Here is a 23511-nt window from a genome sequence, read left to right on the forward strand (position 1 = left end):
ACTGAACTGGCCACTGCATCTGTGACTGAAATACATCGTACTCCTGCTCTGTGACTAACAATAAACACTGCCACTGTTATCTGCAATTATATTTTTATTCTTCTTACTTTCTGGAAACACTGTTAGCCTTTTTCTCTTCTCTCATCCCAACATCAAGACTTTACATCATTTCATTAAATTCATTTTTCTTTTAGGCTACATGTATTTAATTTTTGAACAATTCAAAAGGACATGTGACACATAATATAGACCTTAAAATAACATAAAATTATTCATGTAACAAAGAAGTTAGGTTAATGCCTTATCTAAGTATGTACTCATTTTTATTTGCAGCAAACCCATCAGTATAATAGATTCACACAGTTCATAATCATGATTTAACCAATTAACTGAAATACAGCTGAATGTAAGATAGCACATACATTACACAGAAACTATTTTTTAAATTAGTAAACAGTGATGCAGTGAAAGGATTATCAGTCAAAAACAATGGCTAATTTTCAAATTACTCACAACACTCCAGAAAAACAGAAACTCTACTGGAAAGATCAATGAGGAAGAAGCTATAAAGACCGTTGGGTTCTAAGATGAATGTTCAAGTCCTAGGACAGTATTTTAGTAAGGCAATATAATGAACTGACTAGCACTAGAGTCATATAGATTCATGTTTCAGCCCTAGCTCTGCCATTACTGTCTTTCTGATCCCAGTAAAGTAACTTGTGTCCTCATCTATAAAATAAAAGGCATTAAACATACGTCCTACACTTTGGGGGAGAATTAAGTGAGATCCTTATCACATAGTAGGTGCTGGGTAAAGTAAGCCATTATAAATTCATAATGAATACAAAATATTCAGACCGTGGATCTTTATCTTCTTACTTAATCCTAGAAAATATATTGTGATCTTTTACATTTTGCAGATTATGGAGGAATGGTCTTATAAACAGGATTCCATTTTTTCAATGAGCTACTTATATCAATAAGATCTCTTATTTTCTTTACTAGATCTCTCTTATATCTCTCTTGGAATTTCTTTGTTATGAGGAAGAAGTGTTTTGTTGTAGTGACCCCTTCCTAAAAAGTCATTTACTTAATATTAATTTCATATGTCTTTGCTTAGCATTTCAGTTTCTTGAAACTTATCACTTAATGTCAAAAGAGGAAATTCAATTGTTTTGAACTCTTTCCCAACTTCAACTCATCTACAAAACTAGTAACTCAAAACAGACCTTCCTTAGAATTGTAGTATCTAACAGTCCTGATTATCCCAAGATTACCACTGGATCTGAACAATAACAATAAAAGAAAATAATTCAATTCAGGAAGAGAGGATACTTTAGTAGCTATTTTTACAATAACTGTGATATAGTATGTCTGGAATAGTATGAATTTAATGGCAAGTTTAGTGAGAATGTTAACATTAGTAAATATTTTACTGCTTTTCATACATAATGATCTTATTTTTCACGCTGATTTTCAGTTTATATTTCTTGTGATGACTGCACAGGTAATACATTCTGTTGCCTTAAATACTGATTTGTCCAACTTAAAAATACATAATCATTATGCTCACAAAATTTTCTACTTTCAAGATATTATAGCTTAAAAATATTAATTAGTGCAGAATTACTTATCTGACAGGTTTTCCAAATACTCACTAACCTAAAAGTCACTTTATTGACCACCATTTCTTAGTTGTATGTGTTCTGAGCGAAACTGCTTATCACCACCACCTTTCTCTCCTTTGAACAGCATTTAATAAATCCTTTTCTTTTATAAGTAGTTTTATATTACCATCACGATTTCAAGGATGCTGTGAAGAAAAACTTAACAAATTGATTTTTAAGTGTCCACTCTCTGTGAACTGTAAAAGAGAAGTTAGTGCCTCCGGTATTTTGGTTTTTTGGTTTTTCTGAAGGCAGCACCTCATTGTATGCTTCAAACGATGGAGCCTTTGAGAAAGTGGGAACAGGTTTACATAACTACTTTTATGCTTTTATTTATTGTTAATTTTCACTTTTATTTACCTTTTTATTGAAGTATAGTTGACACAATGCTAGATTAGTTTCAGGTATATAACATCGTGACCCAACATCTCTATACGTTATGCTATGCTCACCGCAAGTGCAGCTACCATCTGTCACCATACAACACTATTACACTTCCACTGACCATAATGTCTCTGCTCTACCTTCATCCCCATGACTTAACTCATTCCTTAACTAGAGGCCTGTATCTCCTACCACCCCCCCTCCCGTTTCACAGCTTTCTGCCCAAGCTCTCAGCCCCCTTCGGCAACTAGTTTCGATTAAACATTTTATGTTGACAGTTTTGAAATATGTACTATTTTCCCACATTTATAGGTTTGCTATTTTACAATTTGATTTAACTTAACTAGGACTGAAGTGGTCCCCTTAACAAACTCATTCTTCAGTAATAACATACTTAGCTCTTTTTTAAAGTAACAAAATCTGTTAAAAATTATTGTGTTTATGAATGTTTAAAAAAAAAAAAAAGATTTTTCATTCTCCAAATCGTTTCCTCTATTCTATCTTTCCCTGTACTAGCTTCCCCCCCCACCCCCAGAGCAATAGAAAGCTTAAGCAGGGTTGGAGTGGGGGGAGGGGCCGAGGGAGAGAGAAAATCTTAAACAGGCTCCATGCCCAGCACAGAGAGAGAGAGAGTGGAGCACAGACTGAACTCGGCAGGGGTTGGATATTACAACCCTGAGATCACGACCTGAGTCAAAATCAAGAATGGGACGCTTAACTGACTGAGCCACCCAGGCACCCGTCCCTGCACTTAGAATTTTTGAAGGGCTAAAGTTATGTAATGTTCCTTTGTCAACTCTGTGCCTCACAGAGTGCCTATAACAGTAAGCACTCCATTATCCGTCTACAGAGTGACTCACTCGAAGACCAGCTGGTGGGAGTCACTGTCTCTCCACGCTTATCTGACTGATGGTTCCTATTATCCCTAAGAATGAGGAAGGTTAAAGGGGTGAGGTGGTAAGGGGTTTGAATTTAAAAGGACAGTAAACAGAAAAACTAAGGGAGATGGAAAGTACTGAAAATTAAAAATCTTGATTAAATCATTACAGATTATTCCAATGGGGAAGAAAAGATTTTAAAGAAATCCATAGATTTTAAAAGCAAAGATGACTCTGGCTATAATTAAGCATTAAAAACAGAAAAAGATTAGAGGGTAGGTCAACAGGAAGCCATTACTGCAGGGGAGAGAAGAATGGAGGCAGGCCCAGACTATGTTAACAGTAGGAACAGAGAGACACAGATGAGGATTACCTTTTTGCTTTAGGCATCTCTATTAAGAAAATTCTCTCAGATCACATGGGGTGAAACAAACACTGGTATTCTGTCTAAAAGGGCATTTAATAAATTTAATCAATGAATTAATGAAAACCAAAGCTCAACATAAATGAAAAGATTAGAGAGAATTCCTAACTGTTCCAAGCAAACCTTCAACAAGGTATGCAGCTCCAGATGGAATTTCCACACAGCTGCTGGCAACTGTTCAGAAACTATGGCAGGCAGGAGAGGTTGCCATAAGGCTAAAGACAGGATATGCGGTACTGCTATTCAAAAAAAAGAGTGGCTGAGCCTGGGTGGCTCAGTCACTTAAGCATCTGACTCTTCATTTCAGCTCAGGTCTTGATCTCAGGGTCCCTAGTCTGAGACCGGCTTTGGCTCCACACTAGGTGTGAAGCCTATGTAAGAAAAAAAAAGAGAAAATTCTGTCTATCTTTTTTCTTTAGATTTTATTTATTTATTTGACAGAGAGAGAGGGATCACAAGTAGGCAGAGAGAGAGGGGGAAGCAGGCTCCCTGCTGAACACAGAGCCCTATCCCAGGATCCTGAGATCAGGACCTGAGCCGAAGACAGAGGCTTAACCCCCATGAGCCACCCAGGCGCCCCTCCTGTCAACCACCTTCTTCTTTTTTTTTTTTTAAAAATTTTTTAATTTTTTATAAACATATATTTTTATCCCCAGGGTTACAGGTCTGTGAATTGCCAGGTTTACACCTGTCAACCTTCTTGAAGTTTAATGTAACTCTAGCCAGGATTCTAGAATCATTACTGAGTTTTAAGTCTGTTAACATAGAAAAGGTAGTAACCAACACACATTACTGTATATTTACACTGTCCAATGTAGTGTTAATTAGGGACATATAATGACAGAGAACTGGCTCTTTTCCTGACAGTTACTGAACTGATAGGATTTTTTAGTAGTATATAAAATCATCTGGTAGGATTTTTTTTTTTAAATGAAGTACATAAAGTTACCCAGCTTTTAGGAAGGCAATTGTTAAAATTTCTTGTATATTTCTTGTGAAAAACTGGAAATATCTGAGGTGAATAATGCTAACTTAGCGGGATTTCTAACTGTCTGAACAATATGAGCCAAAGAATTGAGTTTTTCTAATCAACCTTAAAAGAGGTCTCTAGCAGAGCCAACCTCTGTTCTTAGCCCTGCCTAGTCAACGTTTTAGTAAGATATGCATGAAGGCAATGTCAGCATTATCAAACATATAGTTTATCAAATCTATGGTTAAAAAAATAAGCCCATATTTATCATATGGCCAAATCAGTTTTTTTTTTTAAACTCAACAGAATGGAACCAATCTGACAAGATAAAATTTAATATGGATAAATATAAAGTTCTACCCCCCAAAAAAATCCCATTAAAGAACTGGGAGAACTCAGACAAACAACTCAAGAATTTTAGTTGACTACAAAATCAGTAATAATGGGTAATGTATGTAGCACTTAAATGCCAGGGGCCATTCTAAATGCTTTACATAATATGTTCAATTACAATCCTATGAGACAGGTACTACTATAAACCCCGTTTTAGGAGGGGCCCTGAGTGGCTCAGTTGTTAAGTGTCTGCCTTCAGCTCAGGTCATGATCTTGGGATCCTGGGATCAAGTGGCGCCCTGGGATCCCTGCTCTGTGAGCCTGCTTCTCCCTCTCCCTGCAACTCCCCCTGCTATGCTTTCTCTCTGCCAAATAAATAAATAAAACCTTTTTTAAAAATGCAGTAAATTTTTTTAAAAATTTACAGATGAGAAAACTGCAGCCAAAAAAATATTTACATAATTTACCCAAGGTCACCCAGCTGATAAGCTATAGAGCTAGGATTTAAACCCAGGCAGGCTAGCTCCAGAGTCTGTCTTCTTAGCCAGGACATTATTATGAATTAACAGGGCAATATGGTTGCCAAAGAAGCAAATCTTTTCTTAAAGTACATGTTTTAAAATCAGAGAGGTTACTTATGGTCTTCTCTACTGGTTAATATCTGTGGGTACCACATTTTAAGAAGAGTATGGATGAACTGAAAAAAATGCACATATAAGCCATCAGAAATGGAAAGACCCTCAAATCAAAACAATAAAATCATCAGAAGAGGTTAAAGATGGAGAATATTTTGTCTAGAGAAGAATTAATGGAATACAATAAGTATCTTAAAATATCTGAAAACCTGCTTATGGAAAAGACAGAACAAGAACTAGTGACGATGGAATTTCTGGTTCAGCAAAGGAAATCACATACTCAAACACCATATGTCCAAATACCTATGCCTCAGAAACTAGATTACTCCGAATCTTCTCTCCAGAAAAAAATACACAAATGCATATAATTTTGCATCCTGTTCCAAGAATTCATAAATCTACTTTTAAATCCATTCATGCCCCACCCCTACACCCTTTGATCTAAGATGTCTCAGATCAAAATGGAAAGGATTCAAATATGAAAAGGCAAGTATATATAATAATCTTTTAAATTTATTACAACTTATAATTCTATGACTTAAAAAACTCAACTCTATGCTTTCTAGTTTCTCCTGAGATCCATTATGATACATTTTGCAGTAAGAGTCTAAAATATGATGATAAAGAAAAAAAGTGAAGTAAAATTTGCCAATTGATGTAAACTGTGAGTAAATTCTTAGATAGTATGGCTTATTATTTAACCTTCAAAAGAAACATACTTAAGTTTAAAAATGAGATGCTGATGTACTGTACTACTCAACATCTAGTATAATACCCATATTAAGAATTTCCCTGCTCTGCTTTTAAAACTTCATTTTAAACTCTCCCTTCTTATCCTTTGTTCTGGGTTAACTGTTAAGATTGACAGACAAACAATAGACTAGAAGTCAGAATACTTAGGTTCTCATTTACTACCTTTACTATGAATTTAATTTTTGCTTAGTCTGTCTCCTCACCATGTTCTAAACCTCTCAAAAGGGCTTTAAAATGCTGTGGTGCAATGTAAAGATCATGCATTTTTTATAAAACAAATTATCAACAGCAAGAAAACAAACCCAGTCTTTCTATCATTAAGAAAAAAAAAATTTGGGGGCGCCTGGGTGGCTCAGTGGGTTAAGCCACTGCCTTCGGCTCGGGTCATGATCTCAGGGTCCTGGGATCGAGTCCCACATCAGGCTCTCTGCTCAGCAGGGAGCCTGCTTCCTCCTCTCTCTCTGCCTCTCTGCCTACTTGTGATCTCTCTCTGTCAAATAAATAAATAAAATCTTAAAAAAAAAAAAGAAAAAAAGAAAAAAAAAATTTTAAAAAAGCAAAAGTACTTTCACATTTCAATACCTAATTCTAAAAAACAATCTTTGAATCCTTTAGGGTATCTTTTAGTGTATAATTCTCATCCACAAATGCTTCTCCCATTAAGGATAAACATCTGTACATCCAATTTCAAGTTGTATTGAGAGCAACTCAGCTCAGACATTTAAGATTTTTGGCTGCAAGGGGGAAAACCTGAAAGTGCCAGTCGGACTACACACTTAAAAAGAGTTGGGGAAAAAGTTATGTGACCGCAGAATATGAAGTATTACACACTTGAAAATTCTGCTTTCCCTCTTAAACAAGTAGAAATAAAGAGAACTCAAAACAAAGTTTGGTAAGTGTTGGGCCTTTATTAAATATAGGTGCCACACTGCTGAAACTGCAACTGTACAGCCAGAACAGAGCTAGAGACACCATGTCTGCCAGTAGACTAGACTCTAGTTCCAGGCACAAGATGTTCTAATAAATAACAAAAGCATTCAGAGCCAGTACACAAGGGTGATAGAATCCCAGGTCTACGCATTTGATTTTTCTCCTGGTGTTATGTGAGAATAGGCACTACTATTAAAGACTGATTATAGTAACAGGATAGAGATAAAGCTTTAGCTAAATTATAGGCTAACCAAGGAAATGAGAAAGCAACATGCAATGTCAGACCAACTAAATTATTTTATATTTCATTTTGAACACAGATTGGGTCAGGACTACAGTGTAAAGAGAACAGATGAATAACTTTATATTTACCAGGTGAAGATAATTTCAAACCATTACAAGAAAAGAAGAGTGGCCCAGAAAAAAATTAGGCTATAGAAGTCAAATGAAAATATATAAAACTAAGATTTAGGGGAAAAGGGGAAGGAAGAGAATGAGCTACCGACTTACTAAAAAGAGAGCACATAAGTGGGACAGGGAGTCTGAGCCCTCTGAGATAGAATGAGGAAGAGAAACGTATCAAGGGCTCAAAGGGAGCATCGAGAGTAAATATGAAAAAGGATGAGCCTGTTAACTGTTTCGGAAAAAGAGAAACAACAATGCAGGGCACTTTTCTGAACCGGCATTCACGGCAGACTATAATAAAAATGCCTAACTCATGCAGAGCACTTAATATGCGGTAAGCGAGGTTCCAAATGCGTTCCACAGACTGGTCCATCTGCTCTTCGAAATACCTGGAACAAGCAGTTACTATTTTACAGATTAAGACCCGAGACCACACAATCCAAGGTAACACAAGCTGGTACCAGAGCCAGAGGCTCATCCACTTAGCTGAAGTGTGTTTCGGAAAGAGCCTACAAAACCTTTACACTTCTCTGTGGAGAGGCATCTTAGCTCTGGAATCTCTCAAGGAGTGTGGGTCCCAAAAGCGACCCTCTACTTTAGAGAAAAGTTCCCTTCTGCGGGATATAAGGTTCTCGGAAGCGCAGAACGCTCTGTTAACTCTTGAAGTACACCTGGTAAAGACAGATGGAGGCGTGTGAGTCATGAACGGCGGAAAAGTCAGAAAACCAGCCTCAGAAGCCATCGCTGTGCCCTGAAGACCTGAACAGACCGAGAAAGTAGAGAGCAGCACTCCCTCTCTCCCACGAGGCATGACACGGAGACCGAGCCTCCTCCCAATGTGCTGGGGGGGGGGGGGGCTCTCGGGTTTCCGACTCCCCCCCCCCCGCTCCCCCGACACTCAGGGGTTACTCGGCCAGGCCTGCGCGAACGCGTGGGAACAAACAGATGGGACCAGCGGTACCGAGGGGGCCCCAACGCGCAGGGAGGGAAACCTGCCCGGGAACACGAGGAGACGGGTCCAGAGGCCCTCTACACGCGGCCCCGCGCCCTCGCCCCGGACCTTACCGCCGCTCGGCTGCAGAGGACGAGGCTGCCACTCAGGGCGGTTCTTCCGAGCCTGGGGCGCGGCTTTGGCGCCGCCGCTCCTGTGGCGCCCGCGCTTGGCGGCGGCCGGGTCCCGGCGGATTCACACTGGGGGAAGGGGTGGGCGATCCGCGGCCTGCCCGGCGAGGCCCTGGAGTTTGAGGCCCGGGGACGCCGACCGTGCATGCGCCCGCGAGGCAGTCCAAAAAGGAAGGGTCAGAGCGCGCCCGCGCGCCGAGAAGCAGCGGCGGCTGCAGGCCGTCTCACAGACAGCCTCGTCCGCGCTCACCCAACCCAGCCGCGGCCCCGCTTCCCCCGCGCAAGCTTTGGCGGCGGAGCAGCACGGTGAGCTCCGATTGGCTCTCGGTATGCGTGACGTAAGGCGCCGCACCCCACGGATTGGCCAGGTCGGCGGTGCGTGCAAGGAGTAAACAAACCCCGCCCCCAGGCCTCCCAAAGAGAGGAGGGGGCGGCGAGGTGAAGGGGCGGGACCTGAAGCGCTCAGCCCGGGTCTCCAGTTGCTTGCCGGAGCTTCTCAGTAGGTACCTCGCGGTGACCGGAGCTGTCCCCTTTCCAGCTGCCTGCGGTGCGGGCTGCAGGCCTGAGGCCTAAAATTTATAGACACGCCCATTCCCCCATCCCTTACCCCGGGCTGGGGTCGGAATCTTCACTTTTCCATCCAACCCCATCCCCCAGAACCGAAGTAGGAAGACCCCATCTCTCTTGGGAGAAAAGGAACTAAGGCGGTTGTATCTGGGTCCCCAGGCCTTTGATGGGTCGCCCCGGGGAGCAGCGGGGAGGAACGTGGGGACAAGTGACTTTGAGGCCACGTGTGGGCCACCCTGTAGTTAACTATCCGGACAATGGGTTAGAGACCACTGGGGATGTGGTTCTTCAATACTCAGGCAAATAAGATCCAAACCAGGCCAGGTCACCGTGTCATTTAGAACTGAAGAGAAAATTGCGGCCCACGCCCCCAAATACCTATCCATTTTGTTCAAAATTAAAACATTTTGTCTCTTCAGTGCCTATGTGAAAAAGCACGTATGAGCTTACATTCTAGGGAGTGGAAAAGAAAATGTGCAAAAGAAATAAGCAAAATGCAAACTATCACATGACAGGTGCTATGGGGGAAGGGGATGAGCAGAAAAGATCTTTGAGGGATGGCTTGTATTAAATAGGGTGCTCAGGGAAGGCGACAGAAAAGATGCCATTTAAGGAAATATCAAAAGGAAGTGAAGGAGGTGAGAGAGCACCTTTGGACTTTTCTCCGGGGTGGGGTGGAGAGACAATTTCTGCATAATTGTACATAGATAAACTCCTAGGAGTTCAAGATCGCCAAATGCAGAATTCTTTGGACTGATTCTAAAATGCAAAAGCCCCAGTGGAGTGATTACCATGCTTTTTCCAGTAACAAATCAATGGTATTTATTAAGTTTCCACAGAAATTTTGTTAAGGTTTCAAGTTAACGAATTCTTTTCATTCTAGGCACAATGAAACAAAACTGAGCAAGACAGAAAAAAAAAAAAAAACAAAGACAAAAACAAAACCTCCACTCTCAAGTCTAGCAGGAGAAATGGATTGTAAACCACTTCAGTACAGTGTGTAAACAACCATGACAGACACACAGAGCACCTGCACTAATCTGGGTAAGACGGATAGTTGTTATTAAGTAGCTGTAACTCTCTCAGGATCTCCTTATCTATAAAAAAAAAAAAAACTCCATGCTTAATTTTGGAGGAGGGCTATGGCTGTCAGTGATTCTCTAACCTCTTTACCAAGTTTCGAAGATGGGAGTCTGAAGACAAAATTAAGTTGAACCTTATAAATTGCTAATATTTGGCAATATTCATATGGCTCAACTTACTCTCTTGCAGAGTTAATATGAGGATTTTGCTCTGTAATATACATATAGTAAGTGTTCAATAAATGATCGCAATTATGATTAGATAATACTGCTTTTGAAAAAATGGATTTAAAAGTCAATGTTTCATAACACCTTCCAACACTGTGAAGTAAAATGGGCAGTGAAAGTTTCAAATTTTCCATATACTGGTTTGATCTAGCTGTGAATTTCCATGACCTAATCAGGGTATGCTGTAAAAGACACTAAATGCTAGTTTCACAGCAGGCCAAGAAATTCAGAATAAGGAACAGCTTGGTTTTAAAGCCAAAAACTGAAAATTCTCCAGAACAGAATAAATTGTCAAGTTGCTTCAGGGAGGAAAATTCATGTAAATCAATTTTTCGTTCCCACTCACAGTTCCAATTTAGCAATTTGCACAACACTCAGCTCTCTTCCTTCTCATTTCCCCATTAAGGGATCTTATTTCCTTTGGAAAGGAAAGGAAAGCTTCCAGTATCTCCCATGCCAGAGTAGTTGTCTGAGATATGACAGAACACACACTGATTCTGAAAACACTTATTAAGTACTTATTGTCTGCCAAGAACAGTGCAAGTCATGGGATATACACATATAAATGTCCAAAGAACTCCATTCATGGGTATTCCTTGTGCTTGGAATAATCCCCCAGTGCACCCACATCTCACCTACATGTGCCTTCTGAGATTACTTTCTTCTCTAAAGCTTCCTCTGCCTCCCCATCTCCAACTCTTTTCCCATTAAACTGTGTCATTTTTAAAAAAGATTTTATTTATATATTTGACAGAGAGAGATCACAAGTAGGTAGAGATACAGGCAGAGAGAGAGGGAAGCAAGCTCCCCGCTGAGCAGAGAGCCCGATGCGATGCGGGGCTCGATCCCAGGACCCTGAAATAATGACCTGAGCCGAAGGCAGTGGCTTAACCCACTGAGCCACCCAGGCGCTCCTAAACTGTGTCTTTTAAACAGATTCTAATTACTCATTTAGTATCTGTATCTTGTAAACTTCTTGATATTCTGAGCCATGCCATCCTATTCACTTACCGTATCCTCAGTGCTAAAGAGAAGCTCAGTAAGTTTTTATTGAATGGATGAGCCACAGCCCTGCACAGTTGGAAAGAGGAGAGAAGCATAAATAAATAAAGTCTCTACTTATAAATATATGGGCCAAAAAAGAGAGGGCCATGGAAGACTCAGATCTGCTACAGTTAAACCGGAGGAACTTGCATGTGCTTCCTCCTCTCCTGCTTTCTGCAGGCCCAGCCAAAGGACTTCTGGACTAGTGCCTCTCACGCTTTCATGTGCACAGGAACCACTCTGAGATCTTATTAAAATTCTGACTCTGAATCAGTAGGTCTGAGGTGGGGTGTAGAGGCTGCATTCCCACCTGGTGCTGGTGCTTCCACACCAAACACCACACTTTTGAGTAACAGGTTCTTTTTTGTTTTGTTTATCTATCTATCTATCTATCTATCTATCTATCTCTATTTATTTGACAGAGAGAGCACAAGCATGGGGAGCAGCAGGTAGAGGGAGAAGCAGACTCCCTGCCGAGCAGGGAGCCTGATGTGGGGCTCGATCCCAGGACTCTGGAATCATGACCTGAGCTAAAGGCAGTTGCTCAACCAACAGAGAGCCACTCAGGCGACCCTCAACTTTTTTTTTTTAATCATCCTGTTGTCACACCTAATCATCCAGTGACTGACAGAAGAAAAACCACTTAAAAGGAAAATGTGTTAAATCAAGGCCTTGTCTTCCAGAGACTGTCCTCTAAGCTTTGAAATTTCCTCACGCCAGGGGCACAGCCTTCTCCTAAGCTCATTTCTGGATGACTTACTTGGTTTGACCAGTGAAAGGATTTCATAGTCACCCTTAATAAAACTAATTTCTTAATATCAAACCTAAAATCTTTTTATGATATTTTATTCATTCTAAAAACATAAGTGTGAAGTATAAGGAATAATGATAACTCCTTAAGTACCTGCATGAGAAACAGACGATTAACATCAACGGAGCTCTATGTGAGCCTCTCCAGTGTGACCCTCAGCCTTTCCCTGACACTCCCCATAATAACCCTATCCTGAATTACAATCTTCTTGGTTTTCTTGACAATTTTAACACATATGTATTTAACTTTAAGCAATATATCACCTAGTTTTGCATGTTTTTGAACTACATATATCTGGTCAAACTTTATTACTCATCTGAAAATTACTATTATTGGCTCATTTAGTTTGAGTCATCTGTCTTGATGTAATTCATTTATTTTCACTGAATGCAAAATGTAACAAAGTTTATATAATCCATTCTCTGATAGACATATGGAATTTTTTTTTCCTATTCTGCCATAATGAATATTCTTGTACACCTCTCCTTTTTAGACGTGAAACTTTCCATAGGGTTTTAGTTATGTACTGCGGTGAGAGTCAAAATATTTAATGACTGGTGATAACACACCCCTTTGCTTGTTGTCCTTCCCCACTCCCCCCTACCCCAAGACAAATTCTGCACAAAATCATTGGGAAGTGATTCCAAGGAACAGGAGTATGTGCTGGGAGGCTTGAAACATGAAGGAGGAAAAGCCAATCCAAGTTATGTTTCTGAGATATCAGCTGCTTGAGGCCACTGAGGCTTGATGGAGCAGGAGACTGCAAGGAGCTGTGAGGACACACTTCAACTGTCCACTTAAGGAACTGAAGAGGGCATTTAAAAAATATTTTTTTTTAATTTATTTGACAGAGAGCAATCGATAGAGCACAGCCAGGGGGAACAGCAGAGGGAGTGGGAGAACCAGGCTTCCCACTGAGCCGGGGAACCTGATGCAATGCGATGCAGGACTGGATCCCAGGACCCTGGGGTCATGGCCTGAGTGAAGGCAGTCACTTAACAGAATGAGCCACCCAGGTGCCCCAGAGGAGCATGTTTATACACTGGCTCTTATCCCCATTGTTTAAAATTTGCACCATAGGGTGTCTGGTCTCTAGCATCTCCTGGTTTGACCATGGGTGACAATGACAGAGTATATTTGAATCAGTTCCAAGTTGGGAGGCAGAGAAATTCCAGCCCAGAAAACTGGAGCTGGGTGATACAAGGTGATGTCAGGTTATACCTGGGCAGGTGACTGCTGTAACAACTGGAATAAAAAGGTGGGCCAAGAGGATGTGAAGTGGACCAAAACGTGACCAATATGGATATAAATAACAAACACATAAATAATAAATGGAAGATAAGAGACACCTCCCCCTTATGATAGAATTTCAATTAATAAATGTAAAGAAATAATATAAATAGAAAATCACCATTATTAGGCAAATAGTACAGGAATGATGGTTGCCAGCAAGAACTAACCATGGATGCTCAAACTAGTGAGTGAAAGTGCAATGGGAAACAGGGTATTTACGTTGGTCTGAAACTATCTCCTCATGAGATGCTTATTAATTATAAAGGGGCAAACAGTAACCTTATGATGGAAAACCTTGGCAGATACCACATATATCAACCTGATCAAGGTTAACATCATCAATAAGAAGACATATAGATATGTCTTCATGATAGAATGCACTGAGAAGGCCACATCACTTCTGCAGCACTGTAACAAAAATTCAGACCCTTAACCTAATCACAAGAAAATATCAGACCATCCCAAATTGAGGGACATTCTATAAAGTAATGGCTAGTACTCTTTGAAAATGTCAAGGAAAAAAAGACCGAGGAACTGCCAGATTGGAGGAGACTAAGGGGACATGAAAATAAATGCAATGCGGGGTCCTTGATTAAATCCTGAGCCAGAAAAAGGACAGTAGTTGGAAAATTGACAAGATCCAACTAAGGTCTGTAAATTAATCCTCTTCTATCAATGTGAATTCCCTGGTTTGGGTGATTATATTATGGTTATGTAAGACGTTAATTAGGGGAAGCTGAGGGATGAGGGGAACTCTGTGCCATTTCCACAACTTTTTTGTTAAGTCTAAAAATTATTTCAAAATAAAAAGCTAAAAAACTAAATACTGGGGGATCTTATTAAAATACAGAATCTGATTTAGAAGATCTGGAATGAGGTCTTAAATTCTGCTTTTCTGAAAAGCACTTTGGTGGCACTGAGGCTACTGGTCCCAACAACATATTTGAGACTTTTCTTCCTCCCATTGTGTTGAAGTGAAACTGACATGCAATAAACTGGGCAAACAGTAAATTTCCTGAGTTTGGGCATATGTATACACCCATGAAACCACTGCCATAATCAAGATAATGAATTTATTGTTGAGAGTCCGTTTTACGTGGCTCTCTCATTTCTGCTTATCTTGCAAACAGAGACAGAGGACTTTGTTGCAAAATTGTGTCTCCCTCCAGAGCAGAGGGCAGTTTTGTTTACTGTCCAATATAATAAAATAACTTCCTCTGGAGCAAGCATCGGACACATATACTTGCACCTGATTACAAAAGCCCATTACAAAAGACTCAAGTTTCCTAAGCTTGTGATTCCTCAGCTGTATTGCAGACTCACTGTGTGCCCAGCATCAACCTGGACTGCTCCCTGTAAGAGTTGAGAAGCAAAGGAAACCAATGCAAATATGAAGGTTGTGATGTTTGCTATGCCTTAAGGACAGAGATTAAGTCCTTAATCTCTTACTCAGGAGTCTCCTATCTTCTGCCAATATCCATGGAACTGTGGGAGGCTAATTTACTAGTTTCCAAGTAAAGTAAAATTTCAAACTCTTCTCAGTTCTTGACAGTGTTTGCTGATGAAGCAGAAATGCTGACAGAGACTGGAATTTCTAGGACAGACAGGACCGGAGCCTCATGAACTGGATTAAAGGATATGAGAATTCCCTGGGACCCAAGAGTTAATGTTCTTGCCCAAGTGGTGGGTGAGGGTGAAGGGAAATTAGCAAATCTAATGTTTCCGCCCTACGATCTCCACCTCTTCATGGGTTGTTTCTTTTTCTAAATAGCAACAAAAATCCATTATTACTCCTTACCATCCCCATGTTTTCCTACAATTGCAAGATTCTTTAAAAATATTCCTATAGATTTTAGAAAAGCCAGCTCCACATTTCTCCATAATGCCCTGCCCTTATCCTCCCTAGACTCATACTACTTTGACCTAAAATAAAATTAAAAGAAAACCCCTCTCTTCCTTCTAATAAGTGAATGTTTATCATTCTTCAAATTTCCTTCTTTGGAATGATACCATGGGCCTCACTACAGTCAGGGAATGGAATCCAGACTGACTGAATCCTTCACCATCCAGATGTTGCTGTACATGTGTGCAAACCCAAAGCAATGAAGAGAGAAACACTAAATAAAAATGGCCTTAAAACATAATATTTACAGAAAAAAATCATTTACTGTTTCATTGTAGTTTCCCAAATAACTTTAATTTTCAGAAGGGATTTCTAAAACTGTTAGGTTAATTCTATCATGTTAGTATTTGAAATTATTTACCCTCATTATTTAAAATCTTTCTAGGAATTTAAAAATACAGTATACTTTCACAACAAATTATATCATTTTTCCCACCACAAAGAATTAACCCTCTTCTCTAGTAATTTCCCTTGTACAAGAATGTACAATATGAATGATAACCCTAACAGGAGCTAAAGAGGCAGGGTTACATAAAACTTTTCTTCTCTAACCATATTAAGCTCAAATTTATCTTGTAGTTAACTTATGTTTATTTCTCTGTGTCCTTTTTTTTTTTTTTTTTTAAGATTTTATTTTTAAGTAATCTCTATACCCAGTGTAGGGCTCAAACTCACAACTCTGAGATCAAGAGTTGCATGCTCTACCAACTAGGCCAGCCAGGTGCCCCAATTTCTCTGTAACCTTCAAATGTGCAGAAACCAAAACAGGAAATTGTATTAATAAGAATTTCCAGGTAAAATTCAAAAACAAATCCAAAAGTAAAGTAGAAAAAAGATAAGGGAAAAATTCACATATACATTTCTATTGCTATGCATCCCAGATTGTATTTGCAGATCTCAACATTGGTTTATGAGGTTCTAAATGATGATTTAATAAAACTATGAAATTTGTAAAGAACATCAGAGAAATAAGATTATGAAATTTGATGCATACTAACTAGAAAATATATTGTCTTGCACAAATAGGAAAATTTCAAATTAATTCTCTACAAAATCATTCTGAAATACAAGTCAGCTTATTTTAAATTAAAGAGATTATAAATATTATGACAGCTATGGACAAAATATGTATTTGTACACCCTACTTAACATTCTAGGTAAAAGTATCTTTGAAACTTTTTGCTGTTATACATTATTAGTACTATACTACATAATGAGTCAGAAGGAATGTGAGAACTCTTCTGCTCAGTACATTATAAAATCACATTCAAGTGCTGTATATACTCTGCCTAGAAGGATTTAGAAATGCTATTTGATGATTTCTTAAGTCACCGTACTGATTTAAAAAAATTTTTTTAAGATATTTATGTAAAGATATGGCTCATTTAGCAAACAGCCCAGTTAGTAAATGGACAAAAGACATGGATAGACATTTCACTGAAGAGGATAAACAGATGGCAAAAAAGCACATGGAAAGATGTTAAACATCATTATTAATTAGAGAAATGCAAATTAAAACCACAAGGAGAAAACCTCACACCCATCACAGTACCTAAATAAAAAATTGTGACATCAAATGCTGGTGAGGATATGGAGAAACTGGATCACTCACACATTGCTGGTTGGAATGTAAAATGGTACAGCTACTCTGGAACAGTTTGAAAGTTTCTTGTAAAGATATGGCTCATTTAAATGGAAACCGTACATTATTTATTTCCTAAATAGCATAGATATTTATACAGACATATCCATTTTAATAAACCAAATTTATAATAAAGGGGGGAAAGGCAGTAGAAATAGCATACAAAGAATTTCAGGAATATCTGATTCTTCAGGTTCCTGTCTCTAATATTCCCACTCCCAAGATCATTGCTGCATTACCCTAAGGGCAAGGGTCCCATGAGAATATGGTGACAATATAGCCAGTAACTTAGAACCAGTGCTGGTCCCAAAATATTTATGACTATGAGGCTCCAAAACTTAAAAACAAATAAGGAGCACCTACTTGACTTCCTTGGGGTTACCATTTTGACTGGTTTGAACCAGATGACCCAGCAGTGGGGAGGCAAGAAGATGATTCTGGGACCACATAGGTCCAAAGTATATTTTAATTCTAACCGAGAAACATGATCTAGATTTCCCAAAAGGATTCAGAGTACTTTGGGGTAGATTCAAGCCTTCTAGGCTATATCTGGATGACTCTAGAATCACTTCAAGTTGAAGAACTCCAGGGTCTTCTCTTCAGAGAATAATAAAATTCTTGCCAAATTCCTGAGTTAAATTATTTTTCATTAAGGACTGGTCCTCAGTATAAGAGCTCTGAAGAAGGGAATGTTTCTGAAGTTATTTCCCTCTAACATCAGAGGGTTTGGTGTTCTTAAGATCCAATCTCTGAGCTGTCTGTACTCAAATGCAAAACCTATGAATGCAGAGGCTTCAACTGTACCTTAGAAAGTTGATGTAACTATGTATATTTATAGATGTGTATCTCTACACAAATACATATGCAAATATATAACCATATGAAGAATTTAAAAATAAACAATAGGAGGATTCTAGCTCTCACAGGCTGACACTTGAAGAACATGGGGGTTAGGAGTGCCGACCCCCTGTGCAGTCCAAGATTATATGTAATTTTTTACTCCCCCAAATTTTAACTACTGATAGCCTATTGTTGACCAGAATCCTTACTGATAATATAAAGTCAATTAACACACAGTTTTGTATGTTATATGCATTATTCACTGTATTCTTACAGTAAACTAAGCTAGAGAAAAGGAAATGTTATTAAGAAGATCATAAGGAAAATACATTTACAATACAGTACATGTATTTACGGAAAAAATCTGCATATAAGCGGACCTGTACAGTTCATACCCATGTTGTTCAAGGGTCGGCTATTGTCCTTCTTAATCCAACGAAACATATTTTACTTGCAACAAATATAAGCTGCTCCCTATCAACAAATGTATTTGTACCAAGGATAAAATATATATGCAAAAAAAGTTGCACTTAAAAAATAAAAATTCACCCCATCAATAGGAAGGTACAGAGTTAGGTTCTGTGGAAGTAGACATGGTTTCTGCTTTTTTTTTTTTTTTTTTTTTTTTTTTTAGATTTTATTTATTTGAGAGAGAATGAGAGAGAGCAGGAGATGGGGGAGGGTCAGAGGAAGAAGCTGACCCCGTGCTGAGCTGGGAGCCCCATGTGGAACTCAATTCTGGGACTCCAGGATCATGACCTGAGCTGAAGGCAGTCACTTAACTGACTGAGCCACCCAGGTAACGGACATGGTTTCTGCTTTTGAGGAACTTCCAGTTTGATAGGAAGCTTGCACAGATGCAAATAAGAGAGTGATCATCTCTTGTTCAGAGGTGAAAAGGAAGCAAAAAGGCGGATCAAATCAAGATGCTCTGCAGACTGTATTAATCCTATACTGAAGTCATAAACCCAATCGTTAAAACCACAGAGGATGCAGGCATGGGGATGGGGGCGAGTGGGTAAAAATAGCAGAAGAAAATTACAACATAAAATTTTTCTTTTCTTTCTTTTTTTTTTTTTTTGCCTCACTACCGGTAATGTAGAAACCCTATTTAAGATACAACCAGCTCTTTTTGCTAACAACCATTTCCTAAAGTAAAATGAGGCAGAGAGAAAAGGAGCATGAGAGACACACTCCATTTGCTGAGTCTTCAATTTTCTTCTAATAGTCTATATTAGTGGTTCTCCATCGGGGGTGATACTGCCTCCTGGGGGTCATTCGGCAGTGCTAGGAGACATTTTTGACCATAGCAACTGGGGGATGCTACTCATTAGCAGGCAGAGCTGCCAAATACCTTATAATGCACAATACAACATCCCAAGATGAAGAATTACCTGCCCAAATGTCAATAATGCTAACATTGTGAAACCCTATTATGGTGGGATATAAAAAAATTAAAAATCATTAAGTCTAGGTACGAAAGCAATTAATAAACATTTTCCTCCTTGATAAGATAGCTACAAACCTCCTAAAAATATCTGATAGATCCATAATGGGAAAATAAAACATGCTGAGAAATCTTAGCACAAATTTTTTCAAACTGCAAGTAAATGAAAATTAACTTGGGAGATGGAAATGATAAATTTTTTTGCTCAACTGATTTTGAATATCAACTGTTTCTACAACCACAAAAGCTAATGTGGGCACGTTTCTGATTTAGGTCAAATCTGGCAAAAGATTACTAAACTGTGTCACTAAAAACAGCCAGAAGTATTAAAAAAAAAATTAATTCTAGACTAACAAAAGAAAAAATTAGCCACTAATTTTTGAGGAGATGCTCGATTCTGATAAGACATGTTCACAGTTACTTTTTCACATTATCTAAAAGGTATTAATCCTTTATTTTGTGGTTGATAAGAAAGAAGAATGTGAAAAAGAAATGAGCTACCAAATTTTAAGTATTAATAATATTACAATTCAGTATATCCTAATACAAAGAGATAATTCTTTCCTATGAAATCATGCCCACTGAGAAGCAGAATCTGTAAGAAGTAGTCAAACAACGGAACAGCTTGTATGTGATCTGATTTTGATAAAAGGGCCTATAATTGGTCACTAAGCTCTGTAAAAGGGACATAAGAAAAATGAAAAGAATAAAAAGAAGAATATTATCTAATTAATGGAATCTGGCTTGTTACAGTAAACAAAATACCTCCACTTCAAAAAATATTTCCACATCTTAATTAATGGAGTTAATCATACTATGTATTGGCTATTATGATTCCATCAAAAATGTTAACACAAGAAGACAAAGTTCACTGAAATGGAATTTTCAGGAATGCAGTGTGACCTCTAGTTCTATTCTATCTGTCACTGAAATGGACCTATATGATGGCAACAGCAAAATTCCCTATAATAGTCACTTTTTACATTACATTAGTATTTAACAACCAGCTCTATAACAGTAGATCTTTATGTGATAAAGCCTGTCCAAGAGGGAAATAAATTCATTGTTGCTACAAATCAAAATGGAACCTAGCCCCAGTGGAGGGAGGGCCAAATAACCTGAGAACAAGTTGGACAGTAGTCGACTGCCACAGGACAATTTTACACTAACTCTTGGTTCTTTTACATTTGTTTCTATCAAGGAAGCTTGAGAATGTGGAACTATCCTTTCTATGGAGTTCGGGCCCAGGAACTGTCGGGCAATCATTTGCATGAATACACCTCCATTAACTCTGTCAGCTACCCACTGCTCCTGTCTCACAGAGATGAGCAGATTGAACAAAAATAAAAGATACCTGGATGAGTAAAATACCCCAGTGGAGGCAATTCTTATATCACCAATGAGTTAGGGCACTTTCTTCAAATTAAGCTCTGTCATTTAGGCACTTAATAAAAGCAAAAGACATTTATGCAAGCATCTCAACAACAAAGATAAAGAATAGAAAGAGAAAAGCAAGATTTATATCCACTATCTGCATTTTGTAAAAAAAAAAAAGTTACACTTTAGCCAGAAGTTTCTGAATATAAATCCTATTTGAGGAAGAAAATATTTTCTTGTCCCTTATCATTACCCTTTGTAGTATAATTCACTGAAGTTATTTTTTCAATACAAAAAGAATGCTTAGATTTTGGTTAAACAAGGAAAAATTAAGGCAGTGTCTTTAAGCCCAATAAAGGAAAAAACTGACCAACAAATAAGCCTATCTGAGAGGGGCATTTTGAGCTCATTATTTGGATACAGTATTGAACAATTATGACTTTAAATATAAAATATTAATGTTTCAAAACTCCCCATTTCCTCAGTTATTCTTTCTTCCTAGCTATGGGAACTTCATATAACCCATTTAATTTTAAAGAATTAAAGGAACATTTGTCACTTAATTTTGGAACAAAATACGAATGGTGCTTGACCCAGAACTATCAACTCAGAAAGTAAACAATTATGTTCATATGTATTGTTGACCCAGTATAAAAAGGAGGAGGATCCACAGCTGTCAAAATATGGTTGGAAATGGCTAACGGCATTTGGAATCTGCCACAAAACAGAAGATATAAAGTTTTGAGGTACTGTTGCCTTACAGTCTTATCAAGGTTTAGATTTAAAAATCTAAATGAGGGATTTTTTTGTTTTGTTTTGTATTCAAAAAAGCAGGTTACAAAGCTCATCTGAAATCTCAGTCATTGTTGTATTGGTTATCATCCCTGAGCTGTGTCTCATCTGCGTGTCGTATCAACCAGCTGTATATGGTTTCAGTCATTCCACTTAGTGCTACATCTTGTTATACCAATTCATGGAACGCTTCACTGCTTTGACCCAGTTTTCCATGCTCATTTCATATTCTTGCCATTTCTTCTGCGGCTTGAAAACAACTTCACTTTGCCTCAGTTTCTTCAGTTCCTCCTTGTCAGCCCAAAACCCTATGGATAGAAAACATCACTCTCGAATTTTAAGTCAAATAAGGAGTCCATAAAGTTTATCCACAAACCTATGCAAACTGGTGCACAGGTAAACAACTATTGTTTTAAAACACAATTTAAAATATTTTTGCTGCTTTTGAATTTTGTTAGATTGACTATCCCTGGGAATAAGTCCACCAGCATTTTAAAATCATTTTGTTTCTATCAGCTTTATTTCTGTATGGCAGGGCACCAAACCATTTCCAGACCAACCTCACCCTATCATCATTTAATTTCATGACTTGCTAAGAAAAGTTTCCAAGTAAGAAATTGTATATTTTCCTTTTACATAACTAAAAAAAGATAAATTAGGATTTTTGTCATATATCTTGAGGTAAGAGGCAACTCTCTGGGATATGCATAAATTCAAAGTTGGGACTGAATGTAGTAAGTTTCTTTTTCAAACTATTTTATTTCATACAAGTTACTTAAATCCCACTTCCTGATAATATTGTCCTGGCATATATTGTTCTTCATAAAGAGGAGCATGTGATTTATAATAAAAAGCAGCAAGAACACACTTTTATATCTATGACCGTAAGTAATCTGAAATGGCTGAGGTGTCTTATTAATTAACCTGGTGTATTTCACTTACTCTGAAGTACTAATAGAGTTGACAAGTCTTCTTGAGGTATATTTTCTCTTATCAATAAAGCAGACACAAAATTCTTTCCTCTCATATTTTCTGTCAGGACACATTCTTTCTAACTGACAAAGTCAGCCTTTTAGATTTATCTATATTTAAAGATATTAATTTATAGAAGTTACTAAAAGACTAAAAATAGTTTTTATTAGTATACTAAAGTTAGATAAGTCTAGTCATGAAAACAAGCATGTTCTTAAAATCCTTATTTACAGAATTAATTATTTACTCTCCAAGGCATATGTATTTTTTTAAAGATTTCCTTCCTTCCTTCCTTTAGCGTGTGATCTGGGGGAGAGGCAGAGGGAGAAGGAGAGAGAAAATCTCAAGCACTCTGCACTGAGCATGGAGCCCAATACAGGGCTCGCTCACATCCCTGAAATCATGATGTGAACTGACATCAAGAGTCAAATGCTTAATCCACTGAGCCACCCAGGTGCCCCATGACATACATATTTTTTAAAGTACTTTTATTAAGTATGTATCAAATAGACTCATCTCATGGGTGAATTTTGAAAATAGAGAGGATGTGCATAGCCTTCAAGTCTCAGATTCGTGAAAGAGAAGCAATCCAACTAGAAATCTCAGCTTTTCTGAGACGATAAAACTACTCCCTGTAGTTAGTGAAGTCTCTGTATTGGAAGAGTTTGAAATTAAGTATAGTATAGATACAATGAAACAGCTAAAGCTCAAGCCACTATGTTATTCTTTTTAAAGACTGATTTTATTTATTTGTTTATCTGTTTATTTATTTGTCAGAGAGAGAGCACAAGCAGCAGGAGAGGCAGGCAGAGGGCGAAGCAGGCTCCTTAACAAGCAAGGAGCCCAACATAGGACTCGACCCCAGAATCAGGATCATGACCCCAGCAGGAAGCAGATGCCTAACCGACGGATCCACCCAGATGTCCTGCCACTACGTTATCTTCAAGAATAATCTGTATGATTACGTGGGTGGCTCAGAGGGTTAAGCCTCTGCCTTCGGCTCAGGTCAGGA

The 23511-nt window shown here is 38.4% G+C and overlaps 2 protein-coding genes and 1 long non-coding RNA gene across 9 annotated transcripts in view; 1 reads left to right on the forward strand and 2 right to left on the reverse strand.

Moving 5' to 3' along the window:
• Positions 1 to 8749, reverse strand: part of TFDP2 (transcription factor Dp-2) — a 184877-nt gene extending 176128 nt beyond the window's left edge. For 4 of the 5 annotated variants that reach the window (XM_044251510.1, XM_044251511.1, XM_044251509.1 and 1 more), the window contains exon 1: positions 8445 to 8748. The gene's annotated coding sequence lies outside the window, so the exon portion shown is untranslated. Of the gene's footprint in view, positions 1 to 8444 lie in introns of all 5 variants that reach the window. The other variant, XM_044251513.1, reaches the window with a different exon arrangement.
• A 178-nt stretch (positions 8750 to 8927) lies between these two features.
• On the forward strand, positions 8928 to 23307 carry LOC122908559. Its single transcript, XR_006384981.1, has 3 exons — positions 8928 to 9000; positions 9952 to 10112; positions 23277 to 23307. It is a non-coding gene; the product is annotated as an uncharacterized LOC122908559 (long non-coding RNA).
• Positions 18839 to 23511, reverse strand: part of GK5 (glycerol kinase 5) — an 81957-nt gene continuing 77284 nt past the window's right edge. For 2 of the 3 annotated variants that reach the window (XM_044251520.1, XM_044251521.1), the window contains one exon: positions 18839 to 21835. In XM_044251520.1, coding sequence (XP_044107455.1) covers positions 21687 to 21835 — 149 coding nt within the window. In that variant the 3' untranslated portion in view covers positions 18839 to 21686. The remainder of the gene's footprint in view (positions 21836 to 23511) is intronic. The other variant, XM_044251522.1, reaches the window with a different exon arrangement.

Source organism: Neovison vison, chromosome 6 (genome assembly GCF_020171115.1).
Source record: "Neovison vison isolate M4711 chromosome 6, ASM_NN_V1, whole genome shotgun sequence".
Classification (NCBI taxonomy): domain Eukaryota; kingdom Metazoa; phylum Chordata; class Mammalia; order Carnivora; family Mustelidae; genus Neogale; species Neogale vison.